This window comes from Toxotes jaculatrix, chromosome 3, assembly GCF_017976425.1.
Source record: "Toxotes jaculatrix isolate fToxJac2 chromosome 3, fToxJac2.pri, whole genome shotgun sequence".
Taxonomy (NCBI): Eukaryota; Metazoa; Chordata; class Actinopteri; family Toxotidae; genus Toxotes; species Toxotes jaculatrix.
The window spans coordinates 2,075,277-2,095,227 of NC_054396.1; the positions used below are offsets into that span (position 1 = coordinate 2,075,277).

Below are 19,951 nucleotides of genomic sequence, written 5' to 3' on the forward strand. Positions count from 1 at the left end.
CTGAGTTTCCCTTCATGCCCACCAGACACTGCTCAGCTTCTACTATTACTACTCAACTTCAGCTGTCTTGCTGAAATCAGTCCAGGGACGTCCTGCAGGTCCAGCAGTCTCAGTCATGTATCGTCTGATCACAGGATAAACGAGAAAACAGAAGACTGATCCATGGAGCCTTCTCACAGAGCTGCTCTCAATCCCTTGTTGCTCCTTCTCTGTGTGGCTTAAATGTACGTGTTTGAGGGAACCAGGACAAAGGTTTTCTGTCTCTGTTGCTTGCAGTTCTCATACAGTAACAGTGAGCACTGCACACAGTGATGGCATCTTCATTACACAGTGTTTGACCCAAAAACAACCAGTGCTCTGACAGTGAAGTACACTGAAGTGGATACAGGTTCACAAAATAATCTCTTCCTGATGAGACTCCAGTGGAAGCAAAGCAGGACAAACTCTGCAGTTCTCACCTTGTGAAGAGATGTATTCCAGTTTAAGAGGGACTTTTGTACTAAAAGACAAGGTTGGTGTAAGTGAACCTGTAGAAACATCATTATAATTACTGCAAACAATGACACAGTGTACATCTGCCATTAGAATGAATGTATTTAGAGACTTATTAAGTTATCCTTTAAAACATAACATCTTTGTTTTGAGGATGTATCATCGGCTCCTTGCAGCCTTGATGCAATGATACAGTGTGTGAGAGGAGTCATGACAGGTATAAATCAGTCAGATGTACCTGATAAATAAAACACGTGTTTATTTACACAAATATTTTCAAATACTAGTCTTCTACATAAGAACATAAAAATATATACAGTGATATAGGGACTGAAACTGCTCCGTTCACAGGTCAATGTTTACATGTTCTGATTTATTTGCATTTTAAAGTTTTGAAATGGTGGGGTAGTGGGGGGGGTGGTGGGGGGGGGGTGGGGGGGTTAGATGAGTATGTACTGCAGGGTCTAAAACTTACACTTTCAAACTCTGACACTAAAACGCTGGGCAAAAAAAAAAACCCTACCCTTCAAGTGCTATTCAACATTTTAACTTCAATACGTCCCCCTCAACACAGTGGTGAAAGCCAATAAACTGCATTACTCATCACAAAGCTTACCCATGTCACAGAACTGGCAGCACTCCAGTCACCTGCAGCTGATTATTGTACGGTGCTGTCGTCTTCTTATTCACTACCACCCACGTTTTCAACCTGCGTCAAGGCATCTTCATGAGTAACTCCCACAAAATAAACCTAGGTTTGGTCAGTCTCTTCTTCCAACCAACTGAGTAAACTTTGGTTATGTCTTGAAGTAATTCAAGAAAAGCCACTTGAAGTAATTCAAGGATCTGGAAAGCAGCACGTTTCAGAAACTATTTCTTTGAGAACCTGAATGAACCTTACCTGGCTTCTTTAACAGATCTAGAGTACAACGCTAGAGTCGATCAAACCACTTGATGGCGATGAACCTTATCCGGCCGACCAGAACATTTCGATACAAAACGCTTTAACAGCGGGTGACATGATGGAGGGGGGAGGGGATGGGGGGGGGCGGGGTCACGTTATCAAAAAGAAGACTGGTGACCTGGTTATGGTAAGAAAGGCAAGACGAAACTACTCAGGCAGAGAAAGTGTTGAAGTGTCATTGTGTTCACATACACCTGGAGCACAGAACAGCACCGAACACTTCCAAAACGCTGTGATCAGGAGGGTGTTCAGACTCATCTCGGGAGGTAAATGAAGTGTTTTCATCAGGTCTTGTTTTTGACGATGCTGTGGTAGTAAACTATACAGGATGTTCTCCTTTTGGTCCTGCTGGCCCACATCTCTTTCTTTTGCCTTCTGCTGATGATGACTTGTTGACCAGTGCCTTCACTATCCAAACTAAAAGACAGGGGGGAGGGGAGGGATGGGTAAGACCCAGAATCAGCCATGGATGACACTCGCTCTCAGACTCACCCCACACAGACACACACCCATTTGTATTCACTACAGCTTGTGGGGAAATGAAGGGAATACCTGTATATTTCAATTACACGGAACATTCATTTCAGATGTCAGGTTAACACGTTCATTCGAGGAAGAAAAGGAATGCAAAAAACATCTTTTTTTTTTTTTTTCTTAGACGACGGTGTCCTCCAGCCAGAAGGTTGGTGAGGCGCGGTCACACAGAGTTAGGTTGGATGTGGTGAGGACTGGCAGAGTGGCACCCGTCTAATTTCTTCCCCCTTGATGGGTGGTGGTGGTGGAGGTGGAAGAGATGAGGAGGGGTGAGCGTGGATTTAGATGGGGTGTCACTGCGGGGCGCCAGCAGCAGTGGGCACCGGGGTGCTCAGGGCATTGGTGGCAGCAGACAGGACCGGCGAGCCAGTGAGAGTGCCCAGGGCAGTGGAGGCTGGCAAGGCAGAGATACCTGAGACGAGAGCCAGAGAGAGCATTAGGAAAACAGCACGACAAACTCCGCACAACCACAGTCACCAGACAAATAACATGCAAGGAGGGTGTGCTGAGCTAATAAAGTAGCACAGCACCTTTTTAGTCACTCACAGAGTGTGCAGGTCTTTCTTTGGCTGTGTGGACAAATTTTAATTGGAAAAACTTGTGAGGACATGTTGACCAGTCCTCATAACCTCAAAGGGCTGTTAGAAGACTATAGAAAGTCCACTAAACGTCAGTGATTCACATAGACAGGAAAACAGCTTTTACACTAACTGACAGAAACACAGTCAGTGCACTCGCTTTCTGTTCATTCCTCCAACACGCTCAGCTCAGGTGATGAATGCTGAAGATATCAGCTCAACTACTTTTCAACCTCCTCTGCTGTTCGGTCAGACTGATGCTTTGGCTGACAGCGCTGTCAGCAGAACGGTCAGAGGAGAGACGCTCAGGGCATGTTAGCATGTGAACTATGACCAGGGCACAGTGTGTGGAAATGTGAGGTTTTCACATCACAGATGCTGAACATTAAAAGCAGCAGCTGACAGGGCTTTTCCCACTCTTTGCAAAGAATCATTTTCCAGGACATGTTCAGTGGCGTTAGGCTGGTACGTCAGATGATCCTGCTATAAATCTTTGATCTAGAAGACAGTGTGGTAGTGGAAAGAATTTACAGCATGTATGTGCCCTCACCAGTGATCATGGTGGCTGTGCTAACAGCTGTGTTCCCACTGGGCAGGTTGGCTGATCCGGCCACGCGAGACTGATCTTTCACAATGGGGACTGTGGGAGTGAACAAATAAAAATAACTATTACTGCTTCTGATATCATACTAATGAACAAAAACGCTGAACGTTTATGAGGGCTCACAGAAGTAGGGGTGATCCATGGCCTCGTGAGCGGTCAGCCGAGCTTGGTGGTCGTAGCGCAGCAGCTTGTCCAGGAAATCCAGAGCCTCGGGGCTGACCAGGTGCTGGTTCTCGCTGTGGACAAACCTCTCCCACCGCTTACGGGAATGCCTGCATGCAAACAGTAAATAAATAAACAAATAAATAAATAATACAACTCAATGAATTCTGACATCAATTTAACTACGAATCGTAGCAAAACAAAAGGATGCATAGCCATGATACCGTTATCTCCCTCATCTCCCTCATCATCATCATCATCATCATCATCATCATCATCATCATGTGACTTCAGTAACAGCTCTCACCTTCCCAGGATGTCATTGAAGCGAGGTTCCAGCTCAATGTTGTACTTGTCGATGTAGTCGTAGAGGTCTTCAGTTCCCAGAACCTTGGCTATTCTCACCAACTTACAGGAAAACACACAAGAGACAAACAACCTGTCACATTTCTATGAGACACTTCACCCCTTTCACACACTAAGCTGCACTGATCCCAGACAGGTGGGTTTACCACTTTTAAGGAGGACAAGTTATTAATGTAGCTGCTGGTCACCATCATGGCCTTTCAATGACAAGAACTGTGTGGCTTTTACTGCAAAGAAGCCACAGAAAGTCTGTCCAGATACATCAAGCATCAGCTGCTGAAGGTGGCCAATGGGCCCCCATCTCCCAGCCCTGCTTTGTGTTTACCTGGTCATAGTTGTCATGGCCATGGAAGAAGGGCTCCTTCCTGAAGATCATGCTCGCCAGCATACAGCCAAGGCTCCACATGTCCAGACTGTAGTCATACATCTGAAACGCACACAGTCTAAATGAGCACTGATGTATCATGAAGAACAAAAAAAAAAATCATGATCTTGTTTGAACCTGCAACTGCAGCATGTGTGACTTTGTGGGATCTGACAATAACAACCCCCTTAGTGAAGTAGTCAAGAGGTGTATATGTCGAGACTGTCACAAACAATATAAATATTAGAGCCTGCTCTAAGCTGAGAACCAGTAGATGATACACTTAGATATTATTCTATTGTCCACTAAGAAGAACAGAGTTCTGACTCCCTATTTTTCTTGACTATTAATTTTGGGTTAGCCCTGTACAGTTTAGAGTCTTCACATGACTTATTAAAAACCCTTAAGCAGCAGATTATTCATTTTCCCTTTCATCACTTTTAAGAACTCTGCTGGGAAACCAGCCGCTCCTGGACATTTCCCTGACTGAAGTGTGGAAACAGCTTTATCTACTTCTAATTAGGAAATAGGGGATTCCAGTAGTTTTGCTTGAACCTCTAATATCTATGGTAAGGTTTTATTTTTTTTTATTTTTAGAAGAAACTCGTCCCAAGGCTTTCCAAATCAACCTCTGAACTTTATAAATTAGCACAGAATCCTTTGAAACGCTCATTAATTTGATGATTGTCTTCTTGCCTATGGTTATTCTCATCCAGTAAACCTGCACTCGAAGATTTTACAGAGGCATTACTCACCAGCTGAGCTAAGAAGCTGTGCAGTTTGTTACCCAATTAGAAACCTTTTGGATCAGCAAACAGAATATCCTTTTCTGCTTTTCTAGTTATTACAGAAAAGCTTGTTACAAATTATGCAGTGGCTTTTTACTGGATCTAAGTTCCATTAAGGTCTCATCTAATTTTGTTGTGTAATAGGCTTCCTCTATTTCCTTTTCCAGTCTTCATAATCATAATCGCAACCTTCACATAAGCCTTGTAGCTGTCCCATTAATAAATTCCTCATCCAGACACAGGAATGTATTATTGCTGATGAGGAATAAACAGCTGTTTGCGAGTGGTGGCTGTTGTCCCAGCCACAAGCTCTACAAGAATTTGCCAGACTTTAAGACGTGTATGTGCTCTGCTGTCTGCTGGGCATGTGGTGGACTCCCTGGTTATCTCTTGATAGAAGAGCCACCTTTAAAAATGCTTCAGGTACTTCATAATTTAGAACTTTAGAAGCAGGTTTCAGGGGTCATCACTATCTGCTATGAATGCCTTTCCAATACAAAAATCAAAGTAAATTCAAAGTCAAAAACCTTGAGATCTACCTTCTGCAACCAGCTACTCCCCCTGAGAAACACTAAAATGTGTGACCGATAAATCAAGACCAACGAAAAGCAAAGGGCCTTACAGAAAGATCTCCACTAACACCCATCACATAATTAAAATATGCCAAATCCACCTGAACTATTATACTAGCCCACTACTCAGGCATACCTGATAGTCCACCAGGAGCTCAGGTCCTTTAAAGTAGCGGGAGGCGACTCTGACATTGTACTCCTGTCCCGGATGGTAAAACTCAGCCAGACCCCAGTCAATAAGGCGCAACTACAGACAAAGAAGAGAAGCAGTTAGACAGTTCATGTATTAGGGTTCAACCGAGCACAGTAAATCAGCATTTACTTATTTGTCACACGATCCTGTATTGATGAGTCCAAGCACAGAACGAGGAAAAGAACAAAAGCAGAAGAGCAGCATCTAAACAAAAATATACACATTAAAGATAAAACTCAGTTTAAATTTAGATTTTTTCTTTTTCTTTATCACTAACCTTGCGGTGTTCATGATCGATCATCACGTTATGTGGTTTCACATCCCTATGCATGATTCCCATGCTGTGGCAGTAGTCCAGGGCCTACAGAAAAGAGCAAAGGACTTTGTTAACCATTGGTTCTTCTCAGTACGGAGACCTAGTACTGTATGAGAACCCAAGCATGTACCAAAACCAAGGAAAAACACAAGGGCAAAGAAAAACGAGCTTCTTTCAAAAACATAAACAGTCTTGTTTAAGGACTTAATGCTTCACCAGTATCAGGACATTTAGAGACATTTACAAATTATGAGCTGAGTGGCAGCTGGAGGACTGACCTTGAGGATCTCGTACATGTAGAACCGGATGTCATAGTCTGTCAGGGTCTGGTACAGTTGCTGGAAACCACAACACAATCATTAGTCTTTCTGTGAAAATGTCCTACAGTCAACATTCATAGAACAGTCAAACATAATTCACATCAGTGGGTAGGACTGTGCCAGTGATTGAGGATAGAACCAGAAGACAGTAGACTTTCTGGCACCGAAGACATAGCACTGGACTTTTATCTTCCTCCATCACATACACACAAGCGTACAGGAAAACAACTAGTATGCCAAGAAAGGAGGTTTCCATTATCTTACACCAGAAAGATTTACAGATTAAACAAAGAGTTTACTTCCTACCTTGAAGTCTGTGTTGTTGACATGTTCAAAGACCAAAGCGGGTGTCCGGGACTGCAAAATATAAAAGCTGTGTATTTAATATGCTGCAATCTCAACCACCAATATCTACCACTGTTAAATTCATCTGTTTGACTGAAATAAGCTAAGGCACTAGTGCAAACTCTGATGAACTAATGAGGCATCCACACTGTGAGCAACACCAAGGCCAAATTCTAACAGGTACAGTGATTTCTTGTAGACATGAGTAAGGAAGGAAACTCGCATGTGACCAATCATCAGGACCAGCTTCACCACTGACGAAGCGAAACAAAGCCAGTCAGAACTTTCATATTTCTGTAGCATGATTTGAAATTCTAAACACAAACATCTCCAGAACAGGGCTTTTAGCTGTTGAATCTACTGTTGGGTTGATCTAAGTGCTCAAATAAGCCTTTTGCTTCATTTAATGCTATGTAATAAGCACTTGCTAGGTGTGTCTCGACACTAAATGTATATGAAAACGTTGTGAAAACTGCTGACCATTCATGAGTGTCTGACCACACCCACAAATGACAACTTGTTGCTTACAGTGTGAACTAGAGCTGCAACTAACCAACCAACTTTCACGAGTTACCTATGAATTGTTTTATATGCTATTAATCTGCATCTAAAAATCACAAGATGCCAGGGCCCCACAGATGGATTACAATGCCTTATTCATCTGAGCAACAACCAAAAAGTTTCTCATTTACACTGATGTCAAAGAAAGCAGAAAATCTTATGCTGTTTTCACTTGTGATTTATCGAAACACACCATGGGCCACACGTTACGGTACTGTGCAGTAGTAGGTGATAAGAGTCTGGGCAGTTAGAATTTAATGATTTGGCCTTTTTTCCTGGTTTTACTTTGCATTTCAACGTACGTACTCATGGTGGATTATTGTGTTTCTGTAAGTTACACCAACTCCGGCCTGTCAGGACACTGAGTCCAGTTTTCCTAACAGGAAGACGAACATGTACAGCACTGATTTTAGACAGGAGGTCCATCAGTGATTGAGCTCAACGAAAATGTCAAGTGTGCACCATAAGTCTTGTTTTCTAACGCTTGCTCACTTTCAAATTAGTCATGATAGAGATTTAAATGATGAAAAGCAGTGTGTGTATTTAGTATTTGTTGTTGTAAGGCATCATAGTGATCCTGTAAAACCCACCATCTTATAAAAGATATAACAGCAAACAATAGCTAACATTAGAATCCTGACAGCATGGCTTGGTGACTTGTTTGCACAGAGGCCACCTGCAGCCAGTACTGAGGTGCTTGTAGACCCAGAACGAGGCTTTCTCTCCACTGGCTACACAACCACCCTTCCACTGTTCTTCAGGTAGAGTAAATCTACTCTTATATCAAGTATTGGCTGTACATGTTTCTGTATCAAACACATACAGTATGACACTGGCCATTGCGTGCAAGACATTATGGACTTTGTTAAGGTAGACCTTATGGCAGGGCTGTTGTATTAGATTACATTTGATAATACAGGTGTGTCTAAAGTGGCCACTGAGTGATGTTACACAAGCTCAGCTTATCTTGGCTTGTCCAGGATAATGAATAATGTTTTACACAGCTCTAAGGTCCCAAGCAACACCTGCTATTAGGTAGAGGGTCTAAAGTGCAGCATCAAATTTCTTGAGGAACAACACATGCAAGTGTCAGCCCTCAATCACAAACTCGTCAGATTTTGCAGTGCACATCCGCTTCTCGAGCGGATGTGCACTGAACAAGGAGCAGTTGGAACCCGGTGCAACAAACTGTGTACAGTATGTGGCTGAAAATATTAGTGCTCCAAACTTCAGTGTGCTGGTTGGTTGATGTAAAAGGATAACCAGATTACCTTAAAATCTGAAAGATAAACTAATAATAAACTAATGACATATCTGCAAGCTGATATTGAAGTCAAGAGCGGCAATGCAGGGCTCTAAACAGATGTGGATAACATCCTACAATGGCTAGAGGAAGTCGAAAGTCGCATCTCACAGCTAAAAGACAAATACACTGATGAGCTTAATGATGCTAACTGTGATAGGCAACAGACCCTGAGGTTAGTTGGGACTAAAAGAGGCTTGTGTGAGACCAGTCACTGCAGAGGCACTGGGTATTGAGATGGACCAAATGCAGCTACAACGAGGTGTCCACTTCCGCTGACAACCTGCAAGTTGTTCTTTATCTTTAAAAGTCAACACACCGCTGAAACAATAGGGATTTAATAATACTTAGAATGGCGCTGACATATCAGTATAATAACAGTGCACTGTGTTCCATTCTTTGGAGAGAGCCCTGACACGATGTAGGAATACAGTACTGTATAACTGCTTACATACATCTAACTTAAAGCCATAGCTGGTTGAGTACTTACAGACACAAACCTCTCCAACCCAAGTGAAATCGATAAGCTTGCACAGGTGGTGGGTTCACCACGCTATCGGTACAGTAATGACATTTCAGAACCCCAACAAACATTTACAAAATGTGAAAACAAAAACAATATGAACATGACATCTGCTAGAACCACAGCCAAAGAATCAAATGGAAATCAAAATCATACTTACTACAGGGTCTTTCACGATATCGATGAGGGAGATTATATTAGGACCTCCACGCAGGTTCTCCAAAATCTTAATCTCACGCTTGATTTTCTTTTTCTTCACAGGCTAAAGGGCAAAAGATGAGACATTCAGATGGGGCTGAGGACAGAGTCTGATAATTCAATCAGAGACTTGGATCTGGCTCTCTGTCCTTGCCCAGATTTACCTTGAGTATCTTCACCACCACCTTCTCATTATTGGTGATGTTGATTGCCTCAAAGACTTCACTGTACTTGCCACGCCCCAGCTTCCGCACCAACTGAAAGTCATCCTGGTTTCTGTGGAGGAAAAAAAACCATAGCCAAGCATGAGTAAGGTTGAAAAGTTGCCAAAGAGCATGCTGCAAGTGTTGTGTGAGGGTCAACAAGGTACTTACCCCCATTCAACTACGTGGGACTCATAGTCCCAGTACTCCCTGGGCCGGTGAGTGTTGACCTCAGTGTACACTCGGGCCCGGCTTGGCACGGGTCCTGACATGTCCGACAGCTTGGCAGAGATGGTGGGGAGATCTTACAGCAGCAAAGGACGGTCGGTGTACGGGGAGGGTGGGTGGGAGAGAGGAAGAGGAGGGAAGGTAGGGAACAAGGGGGGTTGATCCCAACAGGGCAAGGGGTTTGGGAAGGGTGGGGGGGGGTTTGTTTGAGGACGGGGGGAGGGGCCACCAGGGGCACGGTGGAATAGCTGACAAAGAAGATGGAGAAAGAAAAGTGAAGATTAGAGAAAGTGAATTCCTGATTCATAAATCACGGTGCTACACTACCTTCATCACTGATGTAAGCAGTGTCTCCATCCATAAAGTCACAATGATATGAAATGAAGAAAAGGCACAAATCCCCCACACCAATGTATCGGACATGGCCCTTTAATGAATTTATCAGAACCTTCAGATGTATTCTGTGTGTAAATCCATTAACTGACAGTGAGGACCACACTGATCAGGCTGACGACAGGCTAGCTAAAGCTAACACCCTTTTAACCGTCACTGCTGTTTTTCTCTGTCTCACAAAATGAACATGAGACAACATAGAAATGATCATGTCAGATAGTATGTTGAGTTGTGGGTCATGACTGAGGGTAAGATGGTGCATATGATTGACAGGTGGACTGTTGAAGGCTTTGTACCAGAGCGCTGTGGCGAGGGTGGAGCTGAGGATGAAGCAGACAAACTGTGCTTTGAGCTGGGGTGATGAGCTCTAGGTGATGCCAAGAGCGAGGTGGTCAAAATTATTTTCCATCATAGGGCTCACCTATGACTGTCGTCTGGTACTAAGTAAGGTAATAAGCTCAGTGCAGAGGCACAAATCATTTACACGGAACTGTTCACAATTTACTAGTATTTGACTTATGTTAACTTTATGTCTGTGGCTAGTGACTATTTTTTTGTAATCAATTAACTTTTATTACTTTTTGATAATTCTATCATTTTATCTATAAAATGTTTGTACGGTCAATCAATTAATAAATCGATTTATCATTCTATCCCTAGCTGAGTGTTCATTTTACACCCCCGTTTTAAACTTCAGCACTGACTATTGACTGCGTGTTGAATAACTGGGGCAGGACAGATAAGCTGGGTAATTATTGATCTAATTCAAACAGCCAAATCTATTCTCTCTCACACTACTGCCAACCACCAGGGCAACTTTAACAAGACCACTCTATAAATGTGTTTTCAACAAAACACATTACCCTTCACATTAAGAAAGGATTTATCATAGGACTGTTGTCTTAGATTGAACTACTCTTAGCTAGATGTACCTAATAAACTGGCAACTGAGTGCAGATCTCCATTAGAAATTTAATTCAGCTTCCTTTTGGCCCTTTACACTGACATATTCCATGAAATGTTATATTAGCTTTCACATTAATCTACACCTTGACTGACACTAAACAACTGAGATTTCAGAGGATAAAATTTAATAAGACATTGAGGCAAGGGTCACTAGCTCCATGTGGCTTACCCCACCCCTTACCCCAGGCTTTGTACCCAGTTTTGTAATACCACTTTGAACCTCAAGAGGTGATAGCGGGTCACTGTAGTGTCCAGTCTACCCTCAGTCCACCACGACAGGATGAAGAAGTAGTAACTGACAGTAGGCTTTAAACCTGTGTTATAAAGACATTCCTCCACTCTTTCCTCAGACTCAGCTATTGATGCTGCTGTTTTAGCTTCTCTCCCTCTCTCTCATGTTCATCCTCTACTCTTGCCACCACTACATCCTCCCTGTCTCTCAGACTAGGGGTGAAATCATCATTGACAGTCTAACAGTAACTGAAGAAAACCTACAAGTTACATAATCAGACTGCAAGGTAAACCTGTGTGAAAATACTATTCCCCAATCCATGCAGGTTTGGCAACAACTGCACTGTGCTGAGGTTAGATATATTCAAGCTAACAGTGGCTCAACATGAAATACTATGTCAGGTAAGCTGGCATCTTTGAAAGCTTCAGGTTGCATCTCAGCACAGGAAAATGTGAAATCATAAGCCTTAAGCCATAAGCTGCATTTAAAGTAAAAATTTGGAATTTTATTCCAAGCAATATTTTTAGACAATTGGGTGGTCTTTATTTTCAATTTACTTTTAATTTATAATTTTTTATAATTTTTTTTTAAATTACCAAATAGCCTATCAAATCTCAATTTTATTAAGAGGCCCTCCTAGCTAGGAAATTATATTGCAAACACAACCTTTCCCCACACAAATCCATAATATGGATATTACCTCACAGAATCTGTATAACCAGTAAGACTGAAGAAATATAGATCACAGTTTTACATAATGTATATTCAACAAATAAATATTTGTATGTTTGTATATACTGGCAACAAATGTAATTATTTCAACACATTTATTTTTCCATTTTATACATTCAGTGGACTACTTTTTGTACTCTAAAGATTATAGTTACTTAATAGTAATTTATACTCAAAAGATTATAGTGTTAAACTAACTTTAACATTTAGAATAAAACTAACATTACAAACAAATGAAAATAAACGTAAACTGGAATTCTTTTTAAATGTGCTGAGTCTATATGGCAAATTTCACATCCATACGTGCAGAATAACAAAGGTCACTCCCAATTTCACTGGATTTTCATTTGAATTTACATATTATATCTATCTATCTATTAGACTTGAACTTACAGACACTGAAAGTAAATAATAGAACTGTAACACTGTACGGCGAACTATTTAAAGAATAACTTGTGTTTGGTTTAAATCCTTACTGTTTACTACTATTATTTATTTGTATTGAGCACACATCTGCACTGTTTGGACATTTGAATGTTTCTCAATAAAGATCAAAGAAAAAACAGACCTGTTCCGGATGGACCGGACCAACTCCTCCACTGGGCATTAGCTTGCTGAACCAGTCAGCACTCAATTACATGAAATTTTAACTTTCAAAAAAGGCTCACACAGCCACCACGCATCAAAGGGCACACTGATAGATGCATCAACAATGTGGACTAGTTTATGTTCAAAGTTATCAGTTTACAGTTTTCATTTGAAATTATGACACATCTCTAACGGTAACATTTGTCGACATTCGCATAAGAACTGAAGATTTATAGAGTGTTTACAAATTTATTACAGTTATTGGCTGAGCTCGCTACATTTTCCACTAGGTAAATGATGAGAAATTGCTTATTTGCTAGTTAGCGAACCTTGATCACCCGACTGGAATGGCTATTGGTGTGATCAGAAGGTGTAAACTTATCGGCTCTAGGCGGGCCCAAGTTGTTAGCCTGCTAACCTTAGCCTTAGCATGGTTAACGTTAGAACTCGCTAGCTTCCACGGAGAATAGGAGCTGGCATTGTCGACAGCAGAGAAAATACAGGAGTGGGCATTTACCCCCTTGATCAATTCAACGACCGAAATGCTCCCAAAACGAGCTGAGTTTCGTCAGGCCCACAGTTCTCGCCTCCCTCCGTCGCCGGTGTGTCTGTGTCAGTATGTGAATTTCTGCTGTTTCAGAGACAATATGGCCGACCACCGCCGCCTACGTCTCCGAGTACTGCAACGGCGGCCGCAGAGGGACAAGCCACTACACTACTAAGTCGCGGATCAACCACAGACCGTATAAAAAAAGGGATCAACTGAAAAACAACGAAACTAACGCTACCCAGTTTACTTTGGCTGTGTACTCCACCACAATGAATGCGTTTTACCGTCAAACAATGATATAGTCTTTACTGGCAAGGTCAGTCACCAAATTCAACTGATCAAGTGATCGTGAGCCCCACTGCTGAGGGTTTGAAGGCCCCAAAATGTATAACAAGTGAGCAGATGGAAGAGGTACGCAGTTCTTATGTTATGTAAAAGTACCAATTCAACAACTTAAAAACGCTCCATTATAATTTATAGTCATGCACTCAATTTCCAACTTAAGAATTATCACTATCACTCAAAAGAAAACACAGTATATCCCATGTTGCTGATCTATTGTTAGACAGATTGTTAAAACTGATGTAGAAATGTGTAAGTAGCATTTTATTGTTGTGGAGTTTGGTATTTTAGTCCCATCTTTACCACCATAATGTGTGTTGTGCAACCGAAGAAGAACAAAAACATAAGTAGTCAAGAAGACCTTTAGGTGACTGTATTTAACACAGGGTTAGGCATCTTGTGGCCCATAGGTCAGTGCACACATATCATCCATCTCTCTGTCATTACATTTTCAACTTTTTTCTTTAACATTAGTTGGTTGGGCTAGTGGGGGCCTTCTGTTAAAGTGCAAAACCTTCAAAATGCCTACTACATAAGTAATAGAATCTTTACAGTTGCCATTTCTGAAGGGATATAATAGTTTAACTAATCAAAGTGAGAAATACCATTAAAATATATCTTTTGAATCTTTTATTTCAAAGTTATTTTAAGAATCAATTATGAATTCAAGAAATGTCAGGGGGAAAAAAGTCCTTATTATGTCCAAAAGAGGGCACCCCAACATTCAAAAACATACACACTGCATTTGAGTCTGCTCATCTCTGGACCCACCTACAGACTTGTGCAAATATACAGTGTAGTCATTCATAACACTGTAAGATAACGCATACTATACTTACAGCACAGCATAAAGGATTAATACTTGTAAAAGGGGATCAGGCTTTGCCATCAGGGTTCTAAGACTTGTGTGTCCAGACTCAGGAGCTCAGGGTGCACAGCCCCTGCCATCTTTAAAATGATTTCTTAACACACTGGACATTCTTTAACATAATATTTTATTATTATCTTTTACTTTCCTTGTACAGTTCTACTCAGGTTCTTTCCTAGAAATCTGACTTTGCTCTTGTTCACGATATTTATGTACTTGTGTTTTTCGCTCTTTTAGGAAGAACATTTTAATTGCATTTGTAAAAGTCAAAACAAATATTACTATTACTTCTACCACTGTTATTAGATGTTTTGGACTTTGATTGTTGTTATCTTAGCTAACTATGCACTTTCTATTGATGGGTGGATTGGGAGAACAGGGAGCAACCTAATCCTCTGCAGCAGTCAAACAGACACTAAAACAATGTAAGGTCAAGTCTGGATTGCCAACTGGGCAATGTAGGCAACTGGCCCAAGGCCCAGGACCCCAGTGTCTCAAAAAGCCCCAGGTTAAATTTGCGACAGTTGGTTATATATAATTTCATTGATTTCAACTTTGCAATTTGTGTGTATCATGTCCAGCCCTTAAGTCTGGTCTGATGTCTCTGTTCCCTTGTGTTGCCTTTTACATTTGGTTCATGTCTTATTTTGTAATCACTACCTGCCTGTTTAGTTCTAGATTCACTTCCTGCCCTCTTGTATTTTCCTTCAGTTTTGATTACCTGCTCCGCCTTAATGTGTTTCACCTGTGTTTAATTGTTCTTTCCACCTCTTTTCCTCCTACCCCTGTGCCCTGGAGTCGTGCATTTGAGTTCTTTTCTGAGCAATGACCTGACAGCGAGTGATGGGACCTGTGTCAAAAGCTAATTGTGTGACTTGCATTAGTTAATATTGTGTGCACATGGAGCACATTCAGAAATCTATTAGTTTTTAATTAAAAGCATTTCCATTAATTGAGAAATCTAGGGCCAGGTAGTATTCCAGGCTTACTGGTAGTTTTCTGAATGTCTAAACAAAAGGGAGGTGTCATGCGTAGTCTGTTGTGCACATTCTACTGAAAAGAAACTTGGAAGGCACCGGGTACACAAGCGGCACAGTGGGAGGGTGAGGGTGGTGGTGCTTGTAAATAGGGGACAATCAACACATTTTTTTTTCCGTTTGGCCACCTAACAGGTTCATCCAGTCATGAATATGAATACAGTACAGCCTGAACCATAGCAAGTTTTATCTTGCAAGCCACCATCAGATGAGTGACATGTTTGAAATGGCAGGAGTCTCATTCTGCCACTGTTCAATGAGAAACAAAGTTCAGATGTCACTGTGGTGTTGTGCTTTGAGCTGGATCTAGGACACTAATTCTTCTCCTGCACACAGCAGGCAGTTCAAGGAGGTTATCGGGGCCAGCGGGTTTCTGTCAGTGAGCCTATTCATTGTGCTTTTTGGGCCTTGATTGAGGATATCCTCCAAACAATTGCTGTAGGTGTTGACACTGGTTCAAAGTTTTCAGACGTATACTCTTTACCCCATTCATCTCCCAGTTAGCGGAGGCTCCACGCAGTGAACAATTGCATTTATTGTTCATGTTTTGTTAAAATGCAAAATTTACAGGCTTCCTTATACTGAGGGGAGGTTTTCCAGTAAATGTCACAACTTAGTATATGTCACAATGTGTGTGTGCGTGTTTCTCTGGAACACGGGAACAATTATCATCTAAAAATCTCTGCCAAACACAGGCTACCTGTGATTACTGTGCAGCAAACTTTTAGGGCTGAAGGGAAGTGCACAGTGCAGTTTAATTATCTGCCGGAAAGAAGTGGATGGGAAATGCCCTTCTGGAGAATCAGCTTTATGTTTGGAAAAGGGGTTTTACTCTGTAGATTGCTCAGACTGAATATGCTGAATAAAACTTGTGTAAAAAAAAAAAATAAATAAAAAATTACAGAAAACATAATGCCTCAAATAAGAAAGCTTTTGGGACATCACACACCCATACACACTCATCTGCTCTGATATATCAGGTTTACAGCCTGAACTAAACACTGTTGCTGTAGGGTCTGTAAGCTCATCTGAATCTACTGAGCATCTTCGCATATGCTCTGTGGGCCCAGGTGACAACCACCACAGTTCAGTGCTGAGGTATTTGCTGATGTGCCTTAAGCTTCTCTAATGTCCACTTAGATCAGAGTCACATTCACTTAGGACTACGTTTTCAGATATCCTCTAAAGGGGAATTGTTTTGTGTCATGTCCCTTCTAACAAATAAACTTGCTGGAAGTAATTCTCATTGCAATTCTCATCTCAGACTAAAAACTGTGTGTTTGTCTTGGCCTTCAAATAGTTTTCTAACTTGAACTATGAAGAGGTACACACAGGCACACTTAAACACACACACACACACTACTGCGTGTAGCTCCGTGAGTGTCTGTTTGGCTGCTGCAGAGGATTAGGTTGCTCCCTGTTCTCCCACTCCACCCATCAATGGAAAACAATCATAAAAATCGGAAGCAGCCTATCCAAGGCTGCTGTCCCATGAAAGGGCTCAGAGTGCATGTCCGTCGGTGATTATCTCCTCTGACAGATTGGTCTGCAGTGGAACTATAGGGCTGAACAAGAGGAAGCAAGGGGGTGGAAGGTGTCTGCCCTTTCAAGCAATTGAGATACAGGACCATATGGGTCTGTGGAGGGCAAAGTGTGATGGAGGGGAACTATATTGTAATCCCAGTCCTTCCTCTTTGCCCCATGGTATTTCCGATTAATGCTAAACAGATGGAGCTCAGGAAGATCAGGAAAACACCACTGGTGTCTTTGACTTTTAGATGGAACTTTATACTGTCCTGTTCAAGGATATCACTACAGTTCACAACGAACCACCAGTCAGAGGTGGTTGCTCCAGACTTTCCATCTCACCACTGCATTTAAACTATTCAAAATAATATAAATTATAACTATAGCACTAATTGTGTCTAAAAGTCTCTAGGATCAACACCTGTCACAGTCACTTATGGACGTACTTGCAAGTAAATTCAGTGATTCAGCCGTATCAATTGATGACGTGCATGTATTTTAAAATTTCTAATGTCCACAGATTCATATCAGTGTAATCATATCTCATATATACCTCAGATTTTATTTACATGTTACATGATTAAGAGGAGAACTCACTTCTAAATGTTTTATATTATGCTTAATGTGACCTGTGGAACAAACCCATTCAGTGAATTCGATCAAAAAACTGCTCATTGACTCTGACTCAGAGTTTTGGTCAGGCATGCTTTCCCACCCAGGAATTAAAATAAGCATCAGCTGAGCGCGGTGGGCCATCTGAACCCAATTGATGTCAAAACTGGCACTGACCCAGGGCCCACAGGGAGGGCCTTGGCAGGGTCTAGCGTTCAGGCCTTTTCCTTCCTGTTCCTCTATGACATCTTCCTGCCCGAGGGAGGGGGGGGGCGGTGGCCTCTGGGAGCCATTGAGCAGGGCTGCACCGAGCCCTTGGAGCTGCAGGATAAGCTCACACAGCAGCTTCTAATTAGGCTTTAGCACTGACAGGTGGAGAGAAAGTGGGGGGCTGGAATGCTTTATGCAAGTGTGCAGTTATTTGTGCCGCCCCAGAGGACTGTGACTGCAATAACTTTCTTTCAGAAAGAGGGTGTACCTCCAAACATCACTTCAGGGTGATTTAAAGGATTCAGTTTAGTCATAACTGTGTTGTCAAATGCTTAAAATCTGTGATAAATCTCATGGGTGGCTGTGACTGGGCTGTTGCACCACACAGCCTGATAATGAGTAACTTTTGGGGCCTTTTTATAAGAAATAGTTAGGTTTGAAATGCAGAGGCCCTAGGTAAAGTGTTGTAGAGTACACAGTTATACTACTCTCAACATAACACAAAGACATGTCACATGCACAGATTATGTTCTTCTATGACAAACCACAGCTTCTATAGAAATGTTCAGCTGTAGCAAAAAGACCTACAGGAATCCACAGTGCAGTATTCCTCTGGAGATCAACCTCTACACTTTCTAGTGTAGAGGTTGAGTAAAAACCCTAAATGAATCAATCCCTCTGCTGACACACTGTGTATGTTATCGTATGCGTTAGGGATCATATGGATTTGGCATGTTTACCAAACAGTCAGACATCTGGGGACACTGATTTGCTTTCTTGGCAAGAGTTAGATGAGAAGATTGATATCACTGTCATGTCTGGACAGTAAGTATGAATGTACAGCTAGCAGCCTGTTAACATGGTTAAAGCACACAGGGGGAAACAGCTAGCCGAGAAATAATTGGGCTCATGACCCACTGAAACACTGCACCTTGCCATTTATTTTTACATTTGAGATGTAATGTGTCACCTTTAGAGACTGTTTCCCCCACTTTCCAGTCCACATACTGACCTGAGCTGCATCTAACTCTCTGCAAGGAAATGAATAAGAGTATATTTTCCCAAATGTCTAACTAATCCTTTAACATGCTTTGTTTCAAGAATACTGCAGTGTTTTTAAATGTTCAGTTCACTTTACCATGAAAACCAACTTTCAAAGACCTTAAACTTCTTTGAATAAGGTAATCCATCACACTGGACATCTTGTCTACTTTAATTTTCATCCCATTCTGTGACTGTTGCGAGGTAATGTGGTGTCGATTTTTCAAATCGAATTGCTGGCATTCATCCCATGAGCACTTTCTGAAGACCTTTGAGTACTTCCAATTTAAAGAACTGTATTTCTGTCTCTGTGTGTAAACTGATTCTCACAGAGTCCACAGAGCCCTCCTGGTGTGATCTATAACATTAATTCATCAGCAGCTGTGTTTGTCTGGACACAGGGTGCTAGGTGATATTAGCTGTGACTGATCAACACCACATGTGGATCCCAAACTGGGAAATTTACTGCCACAGCAGATTCAGGCCAAAGATCAGCCCTCAGATTTCTGTATTTTCCTGGATACTGATCCAAAAGTACAAAACTTTCAATGGAGTATTATCAATGAAAAAATAATGAGACATTTTCCAAACACAAGACTGCACAGATTTATGACCTTACAATTGCATTTTTAAAAAACTGCTCCTTCAACTCTAACACCAAACTTTCAACTCTGTTCCTTCCTCTCTGTGGTTGATCGTGTTGGCACGAGTCCAGTAATGTGCTACATTCCCTGATGGTCCCTATGAGTAATCACCAGTCACCACAATAGATCCAACAACACTAATTTGTGTCTTTCCTGTTTTGTCTTTACCTTTTCCCAGAGTTAGCTCTGATTCATGCCTTCCTAACTGGCATTCAGCACCTACCACCCTGACAGGACTCTCTGTGGTCAGGGACTGCTGGGATACGGTGGTTTCAGAGAGAACCCACTGAGGAAAAGATTGATTACTTCCTCTGTAGAGATTCCTTGGCATAACTCAGATGAAGAAGGTAAACCTTCATTGGAAATCCCCTTATAGGTTTCCTCTCCTGAGCAGCCCACAGACGATGCCAATAATGGTTGGAGGGGTTTGTTCTCTTGTGGTCTTGGCTGAAGACAATAGAGATCTGAGGGGGGACAGTTACAGGGCCTACTTTTTTTTTTGCAACATCACTGATCTGAAAATGTGTTAAAGGGCCAGTTCACACAAATTACAGAATTATATTTTGCCACTTAATTCTTACAGTATCTTGCCACA

At 41.7% G+C, this 19,951-nt stretch overlaps 1 protein-coding gene and 1 non-coding gene across 2 annotated transcripts; both read right to left on the minus strand.

Annotated features, from left to right (window-relative positions):
* Nucleotides 1-727: 727 nt before the first annotated feature.
* On the minus strand, nt 728-13,177 carry LOC121179301 (casein kinase II subunit alpha). The gene is made up of 13 exons (XM_041034068.1): nt 13,043-13,177; nt 9,558-9,862; nt 9,348-9,459; nt 9,146-9,247; nt 6,560-6,610; nt 6,212-6,271; nt 5,895-5,978; nt 5,561-5,671; nt 4,026-4,127; nt 3,642-3,742; nt 3,296-3,444; nt 3,119-3,208; nt 728-2,402 (listed from the first exon to the last, which is right to left on the minus strand). The coding sequence occupies exons 2-13, from the start codon at nt 9,656-9,658 to the stop codon at nt 2,284-2,286; spliced, it is 1,182 nt and encodes a 393-aa protein (XP_040890002.1). The 5' UTR covers nt 9,659-9,862; nt 13,043-13,177; the 3' UTR covers nt 728-2,283.
* LOC121179968 lies at nt 6,366-6,502 on the minus strand. The gene has a single exon (XR_005893913.1). It is a non-coding gene; the product is annotated as a small nucleolar RNA SNORA57 (small nucleolar RNA).
* Nucleotides 13,178-19,951: the final 6,774 nt, after the last annotated feature.

What these genes read in the sequence shown, in the direction of transcription:
- LOC121179301 (XM_041034068.1), bottom strand. Translation starts at nt 9,658, where the DNA reads ATGTCAGGACCCGTGCCAAGCCGGGCCCGAGTGTACACTGAGGTCAAC. An exon ending in TCGATCATGAACACCGCAAG is followed by an intron (nt 5,672 to 5,894) that starts GTTAGTGATAAA and finishes CTTTGTCTGTAG; the next exon opens with TTGCGCCTTATTGACTGGGG. An exon ending in AGCTCCTGGTGGACTATCAG is followed by an intron (nt 4,128 to 5,560) that starts GTATGCCTGAGT and finishes TGTGCGTTTCAG; the next exon opens with ATGTATGACTACAGTCTGGA.